Here is a 22,715-nt window from a genome sequence, read left to right on the forward strand (position 1 = left end):
AAGTAAATTCTTTCTTTTTTTTTCTGATACATACTGTTTGCAATAGGCTTTTACTGATTACAGACCAGAGACTAGAGAGCAGACTTCTCAGACACTGTGTTTGGCTTTTGAACAGGTTTAAGATATAGCTATATGGGACCAATGGAATTATCTTTCAGGTTCAAGTAGTGTCTTGAGGCAATTTACTTGTTTTTGCTGATGCTCCTGGGATTTACTATATTATTTTCCATAAGTTTGATGCCTTTACCCTCCCATCTTCGTCTTTATCCTTCTTTTATAATTAACTTTCAAAAGCACGTTAATTCCCCCAAGTATCTGTCTTCTTAGAAGTGCCTGAACAAGCTGATCTTAGCTGTATTTTCAAGGTTTTTCTTAAAGCAGTAACAAATGGTATTTATAAAAGATGCACAGAGACTATATTAAAAATAATCCTTTGTATTTCACTAAATGTAGACGAACTGTTAAATGAAAGTTATTTTAATGAACAGCCCCATTTCATTGTCCACCCAGTGCAAGCTGCCAATTCCAGTTCTGGGAAAGAGTCAAGAAAAACACTCTTCTGAAGTGCCTGAAGGCTTTGTAGTGAGCGTTGTAGTTGTATGCTCACATTTATCAAAAAGTCTCAGGGGTTGACTCAACTATTGTTGATTGTCAGGGTACAATTGTGTATTTAGAGTTTTCCCCATATTAGCGCTGAAAACTACGCTCCCAGGGAGGGGCATGAATTGCAGATCTGGCAGATGATAGTAGCTAAACGTGTCACATGGGGGGACTGTGGAACTTGTGAACACCTTTCTTTTTGTACAAATTTCTGAGTATTTTATTGCCATTCTTGATGTCTTCGGGGAGACAGCAAATTTAGGATGTTCGGGTAATGCTGCTAAAGGCAGGATGTCAATGAAACCGCTCAGATTGGCCAGCATTATTTCAGAAAATGTGGCTTTCACACACCTTACATTATTAAGGTAATGAGCATCTATTTTTAGAAAAGTATTTGTACAACAGAGATGATTCAGTTCAGTCAGCTGTTGGGTTATCGCGTAGCAGCTTAAAGATCACACCTGGTGGTAAAGCCTTGCATTTCACTGATAATTTGTTTTGGATCCTTTTTAGCATGATTTACTGGGAGTTATGGTTTATGGCAATTAATTACATTAAAGGGATTTTTTCATTTTGCTGTGTAATGTAGGCTACTGTCTAAATGTAAACTAGTTTATTCAGCAAAAGTTTGTGAGGAAATGCAAACAAGTTCTTTCTGGGATTCCTATTATTGTAGAACTGTCTGTTTTCTGGGCATTTTGGGTTTGTTTGGTTTTTTACTTGTGCACTGGATATTAAAAAGAATATTTTCTTTAATTGTTGGGGTTCTTTTCATCATATTGGCCAGCATTATTTCAGAAAACGTGGCTTTCAAACACTTTACGATCTTAAGATAATGCTTAATATAATAAGCATTTATTTTTAGAGATTTAGAGAAGTATTTATAGAATAGGGATGGTTTGCTTTCAGGTAGACTATAGAGATACTTTCATGGAAATGAATATGAAGTTGCAGTTGACTTGAAGATAAGAAAACTATTGGAGGGGAAAAATAAAATGGTTCATATTGTAGATACTATTATTTCTTCATCTCCTTTTCAGTAGGTGCTTGTCAGATACATTGCTGAAAGACTGTTAACACTACTGATTCATTAAGAATTCTGTATATAATTTTGTGTAGCTCTAGCAAGACTGATTGATAGATTTTTTTAGCTTTCATTTCCAGTAAGTTATATAGTTGACACCTCTGATTCTGCAATATACCTTAACATGCACATCAAGTCCCATTGAATTCATTAAGATCTAAGGGCACATTTACAAGCTTTGTTGTATCAGGGCTCAGGAGAGTAAAGAAGATAAAAAGTCTTGTGAGGAGAGGACAAACTCTGAATCTTTTGCTCAGAAGGGAATCTCCTTTGGAAAGAGAACATTTTATAAACTTAATTCTATGAATTAAAGAATTTTCTAGGGGAAAAAATCTTTAATTTTGAATGTGGAAAAGAGTTCCTTTGACTGAACTTCATTGAGCTTTTAAAAATAAAAATAGCTGTTCAAAGTGTTCAGTGATAGAAATCTGTATTTGAAAAACTCAGATCCTGAAAATCAGGCCTAAGTCATTCTTTAAGAGCCCTGCAGTATCTTTTTTGGGAATGCTTCTGACATGAGTAACCCCTTGGTTGAGTTCCTCCCAACTTTCCAGACAAATACGTTCTGTGTAAAAATTAGATATGAATGTGGCTCCAGGATCCAGCTGATTGATGACACTGATTCTTGTTTTCCAGAAATGTGTGCTTTATTGGCCAGAAAAAAGAGGAATCTATGGGAAGGTGGAAGTCCTTGTTAACAGTGTGCAAGAATGCAAGAACTACACTATCCGTCAGCTTACAATAAAGGTAACGGTCTGCATCTGAGAAGCATTGTTCCGAATGCTTTCTTTTTTTTACTGTTAAATGAAGTTAAAGAGGTTTTTTTAAGGGGCATAAATTTTTACAAAAGGAGTAACTGAGCTATGAAGCTCACAGCTGCAAGGTATGATTGAGACCAAAGCACTGGAACACTTACCTTACTGCTGCTTTGTATCACTCTGGCAATACAAAGGCTTAAAAAAGAGTGCAAGTTCCATTCCCTTGAATTACGTTTGGTTTGAGGCCTTTTTACGTGGCTAAGGCAATGTAAAGAGATTTTAGTTAATGAAATAAATAGCATAGCATCACTCTAAAAAAGTTAAGCTGCTCGTGTTGTGTGCTGAGTGCATCCGTATTCCATTTGAGAAGCTAAAAATATAAGGAGTATATAAAGGAAAGCTTCACACTTTAATGTTTCTGACTAAATATTAACTGTAAATAAGGCAGATGATCCTTTTCTGAGTTACTCCCCAGTTACACTTGCGTGCTACTGAACTGGTCTGCTTCTCCTGACAAAGCATTGCAATTAGTAATGAACTGGGAAAATTTGGTGTTTCAGTCCAGCCAGTGAGAAGTGGGCAGAAGTCATGTTGTTCAACACAAGTCACATTATCCCACATTTAGGCCCTTTGCTTGTTGAAGTAAGTGGTAGAAGCCTCTGTTGGATAGAGCAACGGGACAAACTGGGATGATGGGTTAATCTGAAAGAGCAGTTCTTCTGCACTTTTAACTTAAATACTCTTGTAGTTTTAGTATCCGACCCTTATGATAATGTCCATAAAAGGTAGCAGAAATAAATAACAATTAGGAGAAGCCCAGATCAAGCTAATCTTTCTGTATCATCTTCATGCTGATCTAACACATCTCTGACAATTCCCAATTGACAGTAACAGTCAGCAAGTCAGCAGCAGTCAGATGGACAGAGTGGAACTTACATAGCTGGGAAACCAGCTAAGTTTTCAGATGCACAAACCCTTCTTACAATTGGGTGTCTGTTGTCTACAATTGCATCCTCCAAGGTCTATAAAAAACATCTTTAAATCTCTCTTAACATTTTTACTGTCTTTTTACCACAACATTAAGAGAAATAAAAAGAATTGTTCACCCCAAGTGTGCTTATAAAATCTTCATGTTAATTTCAGCAAGGGAGTCAGTCCCGGAGTGTGAAACACTACTGGTACACATCCTGGCCGGACCACAAAACCCCCGACAGCGCTCAGCCTCTGCTGCAGCTCATGCTGGATGTAGAAGAGGACAGGGTAGAATCACCAGGCAGAGGGCCTGTCATTGTGCACTGCAGGTAATTTGCAATCCTTTTCTGAAATGACTGCCCAAAGCAAGGCCACAGCAAATCACATCCTCCTAAACAAAGAACTGATTTGGGGAAGAGTAAAATTCTCCAGATCCTCTTCATGCTAATTGACTTTTTTCAGTTCATATTTCTGGATTTGAGCTTTGGAGAGAATTCCCTTGTTGCTAGCAAATTGTTCCTAAACCATTCTCTGTTTCTGCTAATGAACCTTGTTTCTGCAAGACCAGCTGGAAAATTATTTTGCTTCTGTTTCCTAGTCATGATTTGCTTGCTTTTCGGTCTTGTTGCATAATTACATGCCTAGGTCAGATGCAATGCCCTATGACTGGTTGGCTAAAATGCTGAAAAGCAAGTAAATTTTCAACAGCAAGCACTGGGTACAAATTTGGAGACCAGAATGCATCAATACTAATTTCACACAGGCAGTTGGTTTGATACTCAAGAGCAAAGTGTTATTTGAACTCAAGAGCAGAGTGTTATTCACATGAATTGTAATAAATCAGAGAATGTTCTTCTAAGAATTCTAATTAAATTCAATTTTATTTCTTTGTATTGATTCATTGCCCCAGTTTTGCAATTGAAATAGCAGAAGGTAGTACTGGATTTGTTGGTGCAAAGAAGTAGGTGAAAAGTGAAGCAAACCAGAAAATAAATGAAAATTATGCTTCCTTACTTCCTTTGTCCCATAACTGTGATGATACATCTCTTACAGTTGGGATACTACTTTTTTTTTTTTTCCTAGAAGTACATCAAAACAGAACTTCTCATCTTGAACCACTTCTTTTCAACTCCGTATTTAGGAAATTTAGAGAAATGGAAGCCAGATTTGAACCACCCGTCGTTTTTCAAACCAGAATGTGATGAATAAGGAACTTTCCCTAATTTTATGCAGCTGTTTTTATGAGGAATTATTGCTTCCCTAGACAATCCACAAACCTGTGGATGTTTCTTGAGAGTATTTTTTTTTAGTACGAATCTTCAGTAATGAAGGTCTTTAGGGTGCCTTTCTGAGGTGAGCAATATGACAGTAAGGTCTGTAATCATGAGGAGGAATTTATTTGTTATTAAAGACCCAGATATCATCTCTGTTGTGATTAAAATTAATAGTTCTTCATGTTCTTAATGAATTAATATCAGAACTATTAAAATTAATAGTTCTTCTAAAAATTAATAGATTACTCAGATGTCTATATGATCATTGTGGTCTAAAACATAGGTAAAAACTCACACTCCATTTTCTTCTAGTCAGATAGTTTCTTCCCTTTTAATCTGAGTTGCAGTTGAGGTCATGCAGGTTTTATAGAGCTGTGCACACTTTTAACTTTGGACTTCAGATACAACTGCACAATTCTCGGTTATTTCCAGAGGACCATTACAGTGCACACTCAAACAGTGATCCTTAATCTGAAGCAGAAATGTTTTAATAATCTCTGAACATTGGAAATTATGGCACTAGTGCAAACAAAAGGCTTTTTGTATGTGCCTTCCTGTAGCCTATCACAGAGGGTGCTGTCTTAAATACTTTAGGAACGAGCCCATTCAGGATATAAGAAGGACTTGACTTCTTGTAATAAAACAATTCCTATTCTGAGAAAGAAAAGGAAAAAGAGTAAACATTTGTTTTGGTCCTTAAAATCAGCAGATCTGGTTACACACACACTAACAGCACAGATTTCCAAGGGAAGTTTTAAATTCTTGCTAATCTTTATAGTGGCATTTACTGAAAGGTATGTTTCCTCTCTCATGTCACTCATCAAAAGCATGTGGCAAATGTGGAAAATACCTCTTTAATCTGTCCTTTGGATGTGTAGTTAGTGCTAAGTTTGAGTTTAACAGCAACTAGGTGGTTTGGGATCAAATACAAGTTTTAATTCAAAGATTTCAAATATAGAAGGAAAAGTGGTTTTTTTTTAATGTAAATTGAATTGAGAAGAATTAGAACAAAGAATTACATTCTGCAAATATAAGACTAATTTAACCCCATTTAGTCAGTGAAACGAAGTGGACTGAGAATCTGGACCACAATGCTGTTTTCTTCTTCCCAGAACCAGCAATTTGGCATATTGGAGGACTTGTAAGAGTTTCCTAAATGAGACAAAGGGATAAAATTTTCATGCTTGGAAACTTGACACTGTTATTGCTGTAAATTTTTGCTTTTCTTTCCACATCACCTAGTGCATGAATATGTTCTATAAAAAGCACACTGCCCACGTCTCTTAATCTCAAAATCATAACAGTCCAATATCCAACACTCCCAATTAACAGACCAGTCATTATGAATGAGCTACTACACCTTAAACTCCTAAAAGAAGAATAGAAAAATAAAAATAAATGTTTATGTATATATATATATATATATATATATACACACACACACCCCCACACACCATGTTTGGGTGTTTGAAAATACTTCAGAGTAAGTAGTTCTCTGTATTTTGTGGATATCCAGGAAGAAATATTATGCAAGTGAAGAACACTGCCTGAAATAAACTGTGTAGTAAGGTAGGACTGGCATGCCTAAACTGAGGAAGAAAATACATTAGAAAACAATAGACTTTGCTTAATACATGTTAAGAACTTGTCCAAGAACACTTAATCCACTCCAAAAGAAGGGGAAAAAAGAACCCTTCATTGTAGCCAACTTCACTTAAAACTTTAGCCCCACATTCAAGGTTTTCACAATATTTGAGGAAGTGAATGGGGGGAATGCGTTGGACTGCTTTCTCCAAATCCCTTTTTAGAAACTATGATGTCCTCCTCTTTTTGGATACATTTTCCTCATAAATATTGATGTCCAAGGAGACAGGCTGTCAACTGAAGATCTTTATCTCACTTGATATTTCTTATTCTGCCAGTTTTATATCTCACTATCCCCCCATGGTTGGCTTAGGCATCCCCATATAGTCAATATTGCTGAGTCCTCTTGGAAATTTTCACTTCCAGATGAGAGGGCTCTTGAGTCTCTAAAACACTCCTATCTTTCACTTTGTGGTGAGTAGATTGTGATTTGTTTCAGCTGCAGCAAATGAACATACTTCTGGTAACACTTTTCACTCATATATATCAAGCTTCCATCTGAGACACTCAATGTACTCTTCCTGGCATTAATTTAAGTAACTCTTACAGTGCTCTTATTAGGCAGGTAGCATCCATACCCATTGCAGAGATGAAGAAAGCGAGGCACCAGATGGTTAAGTATTTACTATAAAGCCAGGCATGGAGATCTTGACCCCTGACTCCATGTTTTAACTATTTTACCTATTTTCCTCCCATTCAGCATGACAGGGATGAGCTGCACTGAATTTCACATTACTTATGCAGAAAACTGTGGGGCAGAGAGTCTCAAAAGTGTTGGAGGCCCAGGGAGTAAAAATAATGTCAAAATGAATGTTTCCATGCCTGCATCAAGAAAACGTGGAGAGTTACAGCACCAAATCCTTCTCCCTCCTGCAGAATCACAGGAGAGGGAGTTAACTTCATCAACATGATTCTAGATCCTTTTTTCCTTCATGGTTAGAGGTATGGTTAGCAGAATCCCTGTATACTTTGAAGGCTTTGAGCATAAAGCCCCATAAAGACTTTTGCCTTTAGGTAGACTTTTCCCCATCTCAGTGCATATCTCCATCATTTGTTTGGACTGTTTCATAGAATATTTGGACTTTGTGGTGCTACTGGAGATTATTTTTCTTACCATACACTTGTGTGCAGACTGAAAACATACAAGCCTCGCAAATTACCCACAACAACTGGACCACTGGAACAGTGCACCCTTTCATTTCTAAGCAAGTGAGCTGAGAAGCTACCCTTGCTCATCATGCACCCCAGAACTGTGGGTTCTAGCAATTCCGAGTTTCATATTTTTACTGGTTTTGTATCTAGTTAGTGTTTTCCAGTTAATTCCTTTGATCCGTGAACTCCATTCCCTTATTAAATTTTGCCTTCTTTTCAGTGCTGGTATAGGAAGAACTGGATGTTTTATTGCTACGGCTATTGGTTGTCAGCAATTGAAGGAAGAAGGAGTTGTCGATGCATTGAGCATTGTCTGCCAGCTACGAGTGGATCGGTGAGTTCCAGAAGAACCATAAATAGGTCAATGATTCTGAAAATTAGTCAATAATTCTGAAATTATGCTGAAATCATTGCTGAAATGATTCAGTTATGATTCTGAAAAGCTTTCCACAGTTGAATGTTGTTTTGCATGAAATAGCAGCCATTGCTTTTGCTGATTCGTATGACAGCATTAGCTGAATGTTCAAGGTAACATCTGTTTTTAAGACGCTGAATAATGAACATTCTTTTCTGGGTGAACCTGTGTGAGACTCCACTGAATGAAATTGTCCTGAGATGGCAACCCTGCAGTTGCTGGGCACTTGGCACTCCTCTTTTCCCCTCCTGGAGCTTTCTGCTATTTACAGCATCCTACTGGGACACAAGAGACATGGGGCAATCCGGAGGCAAGGGATTGTCTTTGAGCCTGGATTGACAGGGACATCCAGGCTCACTCAGTATGTAGCTTCTTTATGCAGCAGAGAGAGCCAAATCTGGTGCTGCTGCTATTCCCTCAGCTGTGCTGGGGGTGGTTTTGAATTGGGTTGGCAAACGTACCCAGCTTAAGAAAATAGTAAGGCATTTGTTGCAGAATTTTCTTAAATCTTAAGTCAGATCAATTCCCTGATTGAATTCACAGCTTGGGAGCAGGAACAGTGTAAGCCAGCATTGTTGCAGCATGCTTTGTTTTGTGAAACTGTGGCTGAAGAGAGATTTGTGTTGGAAAGGAAGATGTGGGTATTGCGCACAATGGGAGCTGTTGGTCTGATTGCACTTTTCTTTCTTATTCTGCTCAGGGAAACAGGATTTTGTATAAAGTAAATAAACAGGGTTGTACCAAGAATAGAGAAGTCTTGTTCCTCTTCTGCTGTAGGTACCGGGTCATATCATCTCCTCACAAGTATCTTAACTGCTTCTGACATGCATTTCTTCTTTAAATGGAAACAACCCATAAGGGTGCAAATGCTGAAAAAGAACTTAGGTCAAAGGTATAATACAGGATTTTTTGTGTTCTGAAGAGCTCTGAAAGATACTAGAACCACAAATTGCAGAAGGACCAGAATTCATATAGTTAACCATGTTTATGGATCACCCTCTCTGCCTTCCTCTCTGATGTGCCTTCATCCTACTAGAGATTGTAGTGTGATCCTTACAGGGCAACACCAGTCACTTGGAGTGTAAACTTCCGCAAGGGGAGTTACTGACCTAAAACCACTGCAACATGAAAAGATGGGAGAACTGAGGGAAAAGTGCTTACTCTGTTTGAAATTATCAGTTCTAAATTTCCAGCACTCCATTCTGATTATCTCTTCATCTTATTGAAAAAGGTTTGTAGTGTTCTCCCCCGCTTTAGTGTTTCTGTTATGAAATGACCTTTTTCTTACTGCTTTTACACTCCATTTTAGAGAAGTGGAAGCAAACTCTGGTCTCAGCTAAGTCATTTTTCATGTCATTATTTCAGCCATAGAAAATATAATCTAGATTTTCAGCATTGTAATTGACAACACTATTTCATTGAGTCTATCTGACCAATGAACTCTCTTATATCTATGGGTATCCTAGATAAACTTGAAAGATAATGAAAATCTGACCCAAATAAAAGAAAAGAGGTTTTGGTTACTGAGTTTTGCTGAGAAAAATGTCTTTAAAAATTAAAAGACACATATATACTTTTTTATCGCAGGCAGTGCCTGAGAGTTATATAATCTGAAATTCATTCATAACAGCAATCTCAGTGGCACAAAGCCTGTTATAAAAATTGTTAAGTCTTGTGATTTGCGTATTTCTGGGAGGATTTTAAGTTTCACGTTGTATAAATTGGCCATATTGCATAATGGATCTCGCTCACCTGGCAGTGAGTTTATAACAAAGATTGCTAGAGCAGAGTTTAGCAGCTTCTCAAATTACAGCAGCCACTGCCAGCCCAACCAGATTTTATGAACACGGTTCATAAAGTGGCTGAGTATCACTCTTACATGGACATAGATCGACGAGACCAGCTTCCACTGATGACAGAGTGCTGATGTGTTGGTTACTGGTGTGTGAGATTGGGTCATTACACACGGCATGAGCTGGCAAAATGAGCTTAATGTCCCACTAGACTTGTTTGCAAGTGGCCAACATTAGCAATGGGGTACAACCAGGAGCAGGGCAGGAACAGTGATGAAGCTGTCTTCTTCATGACACTGGCCAGCAGCTGAGCTCCAATTTATTCTCTGTGCATCAGATTGCCCTTAGAAAACAGAAAAAGAGTTCAGCAGAAAAGGATGGTTTTATCTGACCACCTGAGAGCCAGAAACCTGCCTAAGTAGTACACTGAATATTTCACTCCTGGTACCTCATCTCCACTAGGTTCCCAGCCAGACTTGCTTATGGTCAGAGCTATCCAGACACCTGCTGATGGACCTGCTGATGGAATAAACACATTTGATAGTACCCACTTGTGTGTGAACTTTTTGTTGCATGTGTCCATGGCCACATTTCTACTAGAGTGAATTAAGTAATAGAAGAAAAGAGCTGCACTTCAGGGACTCACAGTGATGCTGTAGTGGTTTACCAAAACATTCCCATTGTCCAACATACTGACAGAGAACCAAACAAGGATCGAGACAAATTCGAGATGGTGCCAGAAAGTTATGCTGAAAAAGAAGCTTAATTAAGTTTTTATGTAACCCCTCTGGAAACAGTATAAAGCAGAGCTCCAACAGGGAATAAGACAGAAGAGAGTGGCTCCTAGGTAACGTATTTCCAGGTGCCACTTTCTTCTTAGCTGCTTAGGGTAAGTTAAGGGGTAAATGTATCTGGCAGTAATTGTATGTGCTGAGCTAACATGAGGAAAGGAACCATCCACTCAAAATCTTGACCCAGGATGGAGATACAGCCATGCTATGTGTGGATTCATAGAAAGACAGACCCACAGGTCTGCTCAGCTTAGCTTTTTTCCCAGATCATTTTTTAAGTTTTTCAACAGAAACAGGAAACGTTTGATGTGAAGCATCTTCAAGACTGACTGTGATGTTGAGAAATTTTGCACATTCTTAACCTCAAAGGCACATTCTTGGAATGACATCCAGTAAGTTTGCTCTTGGCTCCTCAGACAGGATGAAAAGAGTTTCCAGTGTGCGTCAATTCATTGTTTAAGTGTTTTGACTAATCGCCACAGGTTAAAAAAAAATAAATCCCAAACCCTGCACCGTATTCATTCTGAAGCAGACTGCATCCAGCTGCACTAGCAGCAAGCCAGAGGGCAGGGTAAAGAACGCTTTCCTCCCCCATGGCTACCCAGGCAGAGCTGGTTGCGGTCCCCAAGCCCTCAGGATACCAGGGGCTGTTTCTTCCCAGCACCACTCCAGGGAGTCCCAAAGAAGAAAAGAGGCCAGCAGCTCACAGAGGAGCTGGCGGTGTGTGCTGGCAGAGGACAAAGGCTGCACACCCAGAGGTGCCATAGCTGTGGGTACATCCCTGCTAGCCACTAGGGACATGGGAGAGGAAACCTCCCTCCTTGAGCAGATTTCCTCCTGAAATGCTCTACCACACAGCCTTCTGCACAAACTGATGTCTTAGGGTCACAGATAATTCCTTGCTATTAAACATGAGCCTTGCACAAGGACAAAGGGGAGAAGGACGTGGGGATACTGGTAGATGAAAAATTGGACATCAGTCAGCAATGTGCACTTGCAGCCCAGAAAGCCAATTGCATCCTGGGTGGTATAAGAAGAATAGTGACCAGGAAGTTGAAGAAAGTGATTCTTCACCTCTACCCCACCCTTGTGAGACCCCATCTGGAGCACTGCATCCAGCTTTGGGATCCTCAGCACACAAAAGGCACAGACCTGGTAGAATAGGTCCAGAGAAGGGGCATGAAAATGGTCAGAGAGCTAGAACATGCCTACTGTGAAGGAAGTCGGCAGCAGCTGGGGTTGTTCTGGAGAAGAGAAGGCTCCAGGGACACCTTTTTGCAGCAATATACATATAGAAGACTTATAAGAAAGATGTAGAAAGCATTGTTACCAGTAGGGATAGGACAAGGGGTAATGGTTTTAAACTAAAAGGGAGTAGATTTAGGTTAGATATTAGGAAGAAATTCTTTCTTTACTGTAAAATTGGTGAGGCACTGGCACAGGTTGCACAGAGAAGCTGTGGCTGCCCCATCCCTGGCAGTGTTCAAGGCAGGTTCAAGACCAGAAGCAACCTGGTCTGGTGGAAGGTGTTCTTTGCCCATGGCAGGAGGGTTGAAACAAGATGATCTTTAAGGCCTCTTCCAACCCAACCAGTCTGTGATTCTATGGTTCTATGAATCCTGTGTATAATAGCACTGACAAGGCCAAATTGTCAGGTGTCCCTAGGTTGACAGGGAGGTGAATTGGTTTGCCCATACAGGGTTCAGAAGCACCATAACATCTTGGTCATGCTCACATAGGGCACATGCAGTAGCGCTGGACTCAGCCCCAGGCAGTCTTACACATACCTTCGTGGTGATTTTGTATGTTACTTCAACACCAAAGAGGAAGAAGCAAGGATCACGCCGCAAACAGCCTAGTGCAGCCAAACTTGTCTTAACCTGCCCTTCCTGCCAAGTCCTTGTCCCTAGATATGTTACCTTCCTCTATCCCTTCTACACAGCAGATCTAACCTGGGAAATGTACTCCCTTAGAGAACATCTTGGGGGAAAATTGATGGGGCAGACAGGAAGGGAAGCTGGCTGGGAAGGGGCTGTGTGGGCAAGTCAGGACACAGTAGTGACAAGGAAGGAAGGAGGCTAGGCAATAGAGAGGACCAGAGCAAAGCCCTCTCATCACCTTTAGACTCTCACTGGATATCAAGGCAGGGAACAAGCACAGAGGAGAGCAGCTGAAGACAGCAGGCAGCCAAGAGTATGAATTTGTGGATGTCCTTGTTGGCAAAGCTAAGAGGCTGCTGCATTTTGCACCGGATGGGACCATTTAAGGGTCTGTGATTTAACTCCTACGGCTAGCATATCATAATAGACATGCAGCTCACTAAAAGGTGTTCTGCAGTTGCCTGAGCTCACTGGAGAAGCACAGACAGCTGGTCATTTGCTTAAAGAACTAGGTATTTTAAATATGTTTTCCCTGACATCTCCCTTTAACCATCCAGTACCACTGAGGAAAATAAAAATAACTTGTGGCTACAGATAACGTTCTCTACTACTAAAGCACAATACTTGTTGAGGCATTTTTACCATTTTTGTATAGCTTTATATATCAGTAGACTCTTTTGTTGCTAGCGTGTCTAAAGGAATCACATGAGGGTTTGTCAGACCTTCTCCTTTAAGATACCTGGCTTCAACATTGCTCTGTATCTAAATCCCTCCCAGACTTGATTGTTTCATTGAAGATCTAGATGAAGCCAAATACAATGCACAATTAATGTCTTCCTTCCCACTAAGGTCACTTAGTCCTTCATCCTCCCAAAGGTAAGTAGCTGTTCCAGGGTGCGCGGAGGATGAACTGGGGGCTTGATTCTAGAAGCAGAGTAGGTAGCTTTGAATACCCTGGCAGATGAGATAATAGAAGTGAAATTAAGTGAACTTGAGGCTTCACTCCATGAGAAGTGAGACCTGGGAGACTAAGGACTGTCAGAAAGAGGCTAAGGTTAATTTCAGAGCTCAGTGGTATCACTCTTATTAAATACCACACCTACCTCCTGGAGGACATCATCCGCTTCCCACCACCCTGACGCTGGCACCAGAGATGTGGGACTTGATCCTCATACTTAGACCTGAAAAAGGGATTGTTATCAGTTGAATATATTAAATGTAGGCATCTAATCCAAACTGATTGTAACTAGTCCTTTTTATGGTCAACTTAAACTCTTTTGTATTGTTGGTGCTGAAATGAGTCATTGCTGTAAAATTTCTTAGGTGGCTGCTGTTCAGACAGGATGCATTGTAGGCGTTAGAAAGAGGACAGGAAAAGCTGCTCTCTGCACAGGCGATCTGAGGGTCATCAAAGGTTACATTTTTAGTAAAGGACAAAAAATGAAAGGCCGCATTCTGACTACTCCCTTGCTCCATAGTAGTACTGCTGTCCATGTATCTGGCCTGCCTTGCCCAAGTGACTGAGCAGTATTCTGTTAGAATGTGTTGAATTTTAAATGTAGGTTTTAACAGTGTAGATGCCAGATGTTTTCCTCTCCAGTTCTTACCCTGACGGAGTCGGGAATGGTGGCTCATGCTGGGCATGTGCTGGACAGTATAATATACGAAGAAAGTGCTTCTGCTCAGGCATATCTCCCACTTACACAAGCAAACCCTAAGTAAAACATTGAGAAAAGGTCTTGTATTATTTGGTGGTCAAGGAGCTGGCAGGGGCTGCAGATTATCGCATTCTTAAGATTTCATTCCGATGCGTTTCCTTTTCAGGGGCGGAATGGTGCAGACCAGTGAACAGTATGAATTTGTGCACCATGCGCTGAGTCTGTATGAAAGCAGACTTTCTGCAGAAGCTGTCCAGTGAAGCCAAGGAGTGTAAAACCAAATGTCAGTCTCTTGAGGTAATTTGTTTCATTACCTACCAGCAGCTTCTTCAAGGAGTTTACTGAAGTGGGAAGAGCGGCTTTGAGGCCAACTTCTGAAAGGATTGTGGACGGCTTGGCAAAACTATAGAGATTTGTGGACCCTTACTATATATGAATGTATTGTGAGCTTCCCAAAAATGATTTATAAAGAAGGTACTGTGCTGAAAGAAGGTATATATCTAAAGGTGGGTTTAATTCTGTAATACTGATATCTGCCATATGGAATGTATGTATGTGCTACTGCTGCAGTTGGATGGACATTGGAACTTCTACGGAAGAAATGTTAATCAAGTGTATAAATGCTTTAACATTTGCAAACTGTCTTGTGAATGGACTGTTAACTGTACTGTAAAGTGCTATTACTGATTATGTGGTGAGCTTGTTTCTTGGCCACATAATATTCTTGCTGCTAAAATTGCAAGTGTTCAATTATGGATTAAAAAAAAAGATGACAAAAAAATGAAAAGTCTTGGTTTTGAAAATATTCAAAAATGGTTCATATTTTATATGGAAATACATGTTCTTCATACTATTAACTATTAAATGTGTATTTACTGTAGGTCTTACAGAGCAGTTGCAGAGCACAATGTCTGTTAATCAGTGTGTACGTATTTACCCTATGCTGTTGATTGTTTCAGAACATTCTTATGCTACAGACCCGAATCGAGTGTATTTGTAAATTGTGTAAGTCATTTTACTTTAAAAAGAAAACTTTGTAGCATATATTAAATGGTAAGGATTTTAAATATTTGTCTGTCTTTTATTAATAAGGATTTTTTTGCTTATGTTATCTGCTCTGTCTCTTTCAGTAAGGGATAGATACCTTTGGTGATATAGACTGTTTCATGACAGGTTATACAAGACAGAAAATGCTTCTATGACTGTTTCCTTTACTGATCAGCAAGAGTTTGTTTTTAAGAGAAATGCAAAGTTGGCGTTATGACTTACAGCACTGGGAAGTCTGTTTACAGGGTATAATGAGTTTTTAATGCAGTGACGTTGACTTTGCTTCATACTGCTAATAAATTGCACTTGATATAAAATAGTTACTGAAGTGTCTCTTCTTAACCTAGAGAAGGTAATGCACCACACACTCTTGTACTCCTGTAAACAGGCACAGCCCAGTACAGTTTGTTCAGCCTTCACCATGGCTTTAGACCACTACAGAACCAATCCAGAGGACACAGGTAATCTCCCACTGACATGGATCAAGGTGGATCACGTGATGGTAAGGCAAAACCAGCATCACTTGATCCCTTGGAGAGAGTTTAAGACATGGTGCAAACCTCAGAGCTTTGCCTCCTCCTCTTCCTCTTCTCTCTCCCTCCGCCATCCACTTGGCTTTTAGAACATGTGGAGTTAGAAGCATTGATATTAAGATTTTGCTTGATTATATATAATGTTTGTTTATTCTCTGGATAATACAGGATATACTCATTCAGCACCATCCAGATCACCTGCAGACTTTCAATATTTCACAGGCAACAAATTACACAAAAGTATAATCCCTTCACTTTTTATTCTAAAGAGATACAATATCACCTCTTAGTTCCCCAGGTGTTTGAAAACTTCTCTCTCTTGCTTGTATTTTCCAAAATAAAGCAACTAGTAAACTCTGAAGAATGATATGAAAGGACAAAGTGGTGTAAAACTCCCCAAAACAATTGAATAGAAGGAAGTGCTCGTCACTGACTTTTTCCCCCTGTGAAGGCACATTTCCTTCCTAGCCTTCGCTTCACTTATCTGAGGTGGTTTTTTTTTAAGAGAAGCGTGGGGAGTTGCTAGAGGGAAAATGGATTCTTTATTTCACGTCCTGGTTTCTACCTGCCTTGCCTTGACATTCTCAGGTAAGTGTCTCTCCCCACTGGGTTGCTCTTTCTGCCTCTGAGCAGAGCCCTGCGGCGCAGCTGGTGACTTACAAAACCTGAGTCATTTCTTTGCTGGGGTTCATAGAGGAGGAATGGGGGGCAGGGCCAACACAGCCCGTTCTGTTTAGATCGTTTTTCAAAGGAAAATAAACTGTCCCCTTCTATGCTAGAGATACCTCTTTTCATTTTTACGAAGACCTCCTGCTAGACAGTCCAAGAGCTGATCTTTTTGAAGGGGAGATTCCTATTTTTTATTCCTACTCTGTGAAACTTCCAGAGCCAGGAGTTTTCTGTGGTGCTTAGTTAGAAAATACCCAGTCTGTAAAAACAGGGGGATGACAAACCTCAACCAAGGGAAATAAATACACTTGTCGAGTATAGCACTTTGTCACTAATGATGCTGGAAATGTTTGAGTAACTAAGATATAAAAAAGAGAAACCTAAACAAGATATGGCAGGGAGGCTGCCTTTGAAATAACCAGTTCCGTGTTCTGTTATAAGCATGAATTTGTTGTTCTAACTTTGGGGGTTTTTTGATGAATGCATTGCAGTTCTCTTTATTTGTTTGGTGTTGATCTTTCATTGTGGTGGCACAAAGAGCTAATCTAATGTGAATTAGGATGGTCATGAAACTAACAGCTAGAGACACTGGAGTAAATCCAGTAAAATAGATGTACTTCCTATCAGTAAAGAGCCTCCATTATGGCACAGACACTGAGAGGCACATAGGTTTGGGAATGTCCTCTTATGTTTTCTTTGGAAATACTACGAGTGTTACTAAAACAATTTCCAGGCAGTAAATTATATTTTAAAAGGACTGTGTCCTGAAACTGGAAATAAAAAGAAAACTGAGAGCCCATGTAGATCTCTCTATACTTTCCAGCAGGGGAAGTGGGTATTTAGAATTGGTATTTAAAGTTAGTAGTTCTTGATTTTTTTTCTACATCCAGTTTAGTTTCTTCTTAATTTTTATATATAATGAAGGTTGAGGTGACCTTTGCTACAATAGTTGCTTTATGCATTCTCATTCTTTACAGTACCAACACTTGCATCGTGTGGATTGTGTGTTTGGGGTTTATTTTAAATAGGTTCAACATATGGAAAATTCATGAAAAGTTCAGCACATAGAAAGTGGGAGGATTTATTTGCTGATGCTTTTTAAATCATCAAGAATTTGCTTTTTGTTAAATAACCATGTGTAATCTGTTGTATTTTTCTGGAATTTTCCTCTTCCAGAGGGGTTTCTGATTATCCATGTCCAGAAACAGCAGTGTCTTTCAGAAAATAGAGGAGTCATTATGGAAAAGTGCAATATGACCAACCCCAACCAGGAATGGCAGTGGACAGCAGATGACAAGCTCCTCCATGTGAAATCTGCCCAGTGCCTGAGCATCTCTACCCGCTTTGCCCTTTCATCTCGCAGCATCATTGTTGATTGTCTCGAGGCAGTCAGGTGGACTTGCCATGAGGAGGACGGGCTCCTTATGGTGGCCAACAGCTCTCTCTTTCTCACAAAGCAAGGCCAGAAGGTAATGGCCAAGCAGAGTAAGAAATACCTTCACAGATGGAGGCAGCTAGAAGCCAGAGAGACGGGAAAACCTGTGTATGTAAATCTGTGCTCAAAGCAAGGTGAGCTACTCCTTCAAGGAAGTATCCTGGAAGTTTTGCTAACAAAAATGTATCTTGTATGCTAACAAATGTTAAAAATTACGAATATAATTTTTCTTATGTGAAAAGAGTTTAGAGAACCATAAAAAGAACAGCTGAGTGCTGACTTTCTCACAACTGGTGGGGTTTTTAAGCCATTTTATATTTTCAGGATGTCTCTCCTTTTCTCTAGTCCCAATCTTTGTATCAAAGTGCTTATGAGCTGAAGTGCAAAATAAGCTGAGTATGCTAAGTGCAAACTCAGCTCATTTTTTTTGTGTCATTTCCTTTTCCACTTTTAAACAGAATTGTGGGTACTAACTCCTCATACTTTTAAAAACTATGCATAAAAGTCCTTCTCTTCTGCATTCATTTTACTGTACAAATCCAGATTCAATCTGCCAAGAGCAAGAAGACATCTGAAAATCAAGCACATGCACAAAGGTTATTTCTCTAATTAACCCAAATGTGTGATTAGCACAGACACTGAAGGTCCCTTCCAACCCAAAATATTCTATGCTTCTATGATTCTATTGCTTCCATGTTCACATATTTAGTGTTGTTCTGCCTTAGAATCATAATATATATGAAAACACTCAAAATTCTGAAAATAATGACCTGAACCAAAAATCTCAGACATTCTTGCAATAGCCCTTTGAGGTTCATGAGTCTGTGCACATACTTAGAGATGTGTTGATACACCAATGTGTTTATACGTTTCCATATGCATAGCAAAAGGGAAGGTAGAATGGTTTGAATACTGCTTAATAACACTTTTCTTGATGTCTTGTTGTCAATCCTTCCTGACAATCCTGTTGATGTTTGGTTTTTTTTTGTGCAGTATTAAGCAGCTCTTCATGGTTAAAAATAAGAACAACCTGCAGAGTTAAGCTTTTTATTGGGCCACATACATTTTATTCTTACCTTTGCAGGATTAAGAAAAAATGTTTTATGGCCCCATACTTTTGCATATGGCCGAATTTTCAAAACTTTTAAAACAAATCCTTGTTCTTTCTAACCTCCCATTCATTGTAAGGCAGGGTACCATTTTATCAGCAAATGTGTAATTGTAGAACCCCACTCACAGCAGCAGGACTACCCACCTGAGTGGAGGTCTGAAAGGCCAGCTTGCAGAATCAGGGAATGGAAAATGACCAAGATGCCATTCTAGCCCACCCATACATTTTTGAGATTTCAAAGGCAAAACCATTTGAAGTCCTGTGTATAGGGTGAGTACGTCTTGCTTAGTCAATGCACCAGAAAAAGTTAAGATGAACTACGTAGGTAGTGTTATTTTCTTTAGGTTGCTGGATTAAGTGTGGCCTAGCAGAGTTAAAGTAACCTTACATCCTTCTTTTAATCATCCTCCTTTTAATCATCCTCAGAGGAGAAGCAAAGTGTAAAATTAGTCTTTCAAGAACATCTGCCTACTTTCAGTGAAAGCAGCAATGGAACAGCCTAAAATAACATATTCAGTCTCTATTTAGCTAAGATAGTAAAAACTGAGCAAAGTCTTTGGAGCTTAAATCGCTTAAGTTTTTCTACTCCTAAGTAAGACTGTATTTTTATATAATTTACCCTTTGTTTTCATAGTACTCATAAAAATAGTTCTATTTTGGCAAAGGAGTACTTCATTAAATTGCACCTCAAACATCTTATCAGCCCATATACAGTACAAGTTCCAAACCCAACAACTGCAACTACCTTATATTCAGGACTTAAATGCCAAGCATGATTTTTCTGTGCCTGGGGAAAGTCTGAGCTTGTATTTAGATTTCAGATCAGCCATCTGAGATGTGCTTAGATAAGCATTTTTTTTGCTACAATCCTGACCTACATGACTGTCTGTGGAAAGCAGGATAAGTTTAAATATCACATCTCTGTTCAGCCAAAGGCCACTTTAACAGCAGACAGTCCTTCTCACACAAACGCATGGTTGAACCTGGCCTCTGGCTGAAACAACGGGCACGGAGAAGGGCCATGAGGCATCAATCTCCCTTGAGATGGCAAGACTTCTGTTCTCATTAAATTCACAAGTAGATTCTGGGCAGAGAGAGAAATAGTGTCTATACTGCCAATGCCTTCTTTTCGCTGGCCAGCTCTCGAGATCAGAGCTTCTCTAAGACAGGATCCAGGAGAAGGGACAGGAATGGAAACAGGGAGGAGGAAGACATGGTGGGCGTGAAGGGGTAGAAGTCAGGATGACTAAGCGGAACAAAAACTTTTGCATGTAAATAACAATTATGGAACAAACCCTGTGTTCTCTTTTATGTCTGAAAGGCACCCAGCACACCACACTAATGCCTATGTCACTGCTGAGTTGTAAGCAATTCTTACAAGATTCCTTTGTTCTGGGAAGGATAGTTTTAATAAAGTATCCAATTAGAGAGCAGAAGCAGTGCTATGTAGCACCTCAAGTATTACCAACAAACCTCAAAACCAGTGCAGACCAAAATTTATTCACTAAGTGGAGAATGACTTCAAACAGGGAGACACAAGTCCAAGCTTTATGCTGCAGTTGTTCATTGAGACCTGAAGACTGTCACGCAGCCTGTAGAACACTCTGGATGCAGAAGGTGACATCAACTGTTTTGTAATATGATGCTCTGCAGTGCATTTCTCTTCTACCATTTCATACATAGCAGGGACATCTCCTGAAGGAATTGTAGGTGCAAAACCATAGAACTGTGAATATCAAGACAAAGTCCCATTCAAAAGAATGGCTGATTTTGTGGAGAAGAATGGTTTTATTACTTACTGTTATGTGCCAAGTAATTAAGAACTATAGTGAGATCTACAAAGATAAAAAAGAAGTTGGACAAGGAATTCAAGTAACACAGCATCTTTTAATCTCTTTGTTTTGTTTGCAGTCTAAACCAGACAAAATAACAGATACTATGTATGAGCCAAAGCCTGATGTACCATCTGATGTTCAGACTGTTACCTCCACAATCCCTCCTCCTTTTCTACCTCAGTTTCTGGCCCTGTATCTTGTCTTTCACATGGGCCTCTCTCTTCCCCTTGTCCCATTTTCAGTTTGCCTGCCTGGGCTTATTGAGTTCACATCTCATTGCTGACCCTTCAGCAGATGGAGGGTAGAAAAGACCAGAGCAGTGCACGCTCTGAACCACTGGAGCAGCAGTACTGACTGCTGAACATGGCAAGGGAAGACACATGCATCTTCTTGGCACTCTTGGGAAAGTGGAAAAGCACGAAAAAAAGGTGGCAGAAGCAAAGAAAAGGCAACAACTCTTACCCATTTTTGTGGTCATTTTAATATCTCTGGGCTTTGATTTTCCTACACCTTTGGTGTTTGTAGTGACCACAACAATCCATCCACAGGTTCGTAACAGGTTGGATTTTTGTGCTTGTAACCTTTACAAATTTGTCCAGGATAAATTAGAACAGTAAGAATCAATAATTTCATTCCACCTTTGAGTTGACCCAAAACTTTTTTTCTAAAAAAGCTTTCACTCAAACCCATTTTTATTTTCCTGAATTATTATTTTATAGGATTTTAGAAGTGAAAGAGTTTGCTTACATCTACGTGAACCTATGCAATACCAAAAATGACTTGAATCTTATTTCTTTGGTCGAAGCAATTACATAGCTGACCACTTTTGCTCAGCTTCACCTGGAAAAAGAAAGGCATCAATGTCAGATGCTTGGATATAATTACAAGACTTTGTACCTAACCCAATACCATGCTGACAGAAGCTCAATGTGGTTTTACATTTCATAAAAAGAAACAGGGAAAAAAAATCTACAGTGTAGCCTAGGACTTTGCTTTTTGTAAATTTTATGTCTAAACGAGCCACAACACAAAGTGTTGAACAAAATCAGCTTGGGTACTTTCACATGGAAAAAATGGAATGATATGAGAAGCTTTCCAGAGCAACCAGGAGGACAGCAACTCCTGCTTTACTATTTCATCTTCTGCTGAGAGTGTGAACAAAGATGCCAATTCCAGACATCTGTACTTACTGATAATTTTCATTATTACATTTTCTGCCTTCATTTTGTATGGAACTCTGTGTAGTAGCTAGAGTGGGTTTCAGCTTCTAGATGTCTAAATGTAGGTGTCTGAAGGAAGGTCTTATTTCAGTTGTCTCAACATAGGTGCTTTCTGTCATTTGAGATGCTCCAAGATACCCTACCTGACATCTGACTGCCCATTCAGAAAGACATAGGTCTCCAATAGGTGCTATGAGAGCTCTGAGCAGATGTCTCAGATGCCCTAGGGCAGTTCAGATTGCACAAGGCAACCATGTTTGGGCAACTGAACCAAGTCCTAGGTGTCTCCATAGTAGCTGCCTTTTTGAGCTCTCTTCAGTAGAGATGTAATCTGTGGAGTTAATGGAGTCTAGATACCTTTCAGTGACCAAGAATGTACTTCAGAGTGAATTGGGTCTGTCCAGAGTGTCAGAAATAAGTCTGACAGAGCCCTATTATGTGTTATCACCATAGTTATCTGGGATGTTCAGCTACCACTAGTGTGGAAAAAGCCTTTAAGTAGCTACTTCAGCATTTCAAAAACAAGCAAGTAAAAGACCTACTTAGGATTAGACTGGAGTTCAGAGGCGTTTGACCTCCCTGACATGAGATACAAACATTGCTAGCTTCTACAACATTTCAGATAAAGAAGGTAAAAAAATTTCAAGCAGCATAGACGGTGCAGTTTTTAAAAGGTCTACACTGAATGGGAAAGAAGGGTCATTCTGTGGATTTTGTTCTTCTGTCACACTCCTCTATACAACAGAAAGTGGAAATACTTTTTTTAAATGGAGGCTTTATTTTTGCAGTCTCTTTACAAGTAGTTAGATCACTAAAAAGAGAATTCATTTTGTCCTGCACATAC

At 39.5% G+C, this 22,715-nt stretch overlaps 2 protein-coding genes across 2 annotated transcripts in view; both read left to right on the forward strand.

The window, feature by feature from the left end:
• PTPRR (protein tyrosine phosphatase receptor type R) overlaps positions 1-15,387 on the forward strand; it is a 152,095-nt gene extending 136,708 nt beyond the window's left edge. Inside the window, 4 exon segments of the mRNA XM_057429459.1 lie at positions 2,321-2,431; positions 3,586-3,743; positions 7,705-7,818; positions 14,188-15,387. Of these exon segments, the coding sequence (XP_057285442.1) occupies positions 2,321-2,431; positions 3,586-3,743; positions 7,705-7,818; positions 14,188-14,281 (477 nt within the window). The 3' untranslated portion in view covers positions 14,282-15,387.
• Positions 15,388-16,021: 634 nt separating this feature from the next.
• Positions 16,022-22,715, forward strand: part of PTPRB (protein tyrosine phosphatase receptor type B) — a 58,961-nt gene continuing 52,267 nt past the window's right edge. Inside the window, exons 1-2 of the mRNA XM_057429351.1 lie at positions 16,022-16,189; positions 17,447-17,839. Of these exons, the coding sequence (XP_057285334.1) occupies positions 16,135-16,189; positions 17,447-17,839 (448 nt within the window). The 5' untranslated portion in view covers positions 16,022-16,134. The remainder of the gene's footprint in view (positions 16,190-17,446; positions 17,840-22,715) is intronic.

The sequence above is a fragment of the Pezoporus wallicus genome, unplaced genomic scaffold (assembly GCF_028554395.1).
Source record: "Pezoporus wallicus isolate ANWC-B61680 ecotype Strahan unplaced genomic scaffold, APGP_CSIRO_Pwel_v1 contig_5069, whole genome shotgun sequence".
Classification (NCBI taxonomy): domain Eukaryota; kingdom Metazoa; phylum Chordata; class Aves; order Psittaciformes; family Psittacidae; genus Pezoporus; species Pezoporus wallicus.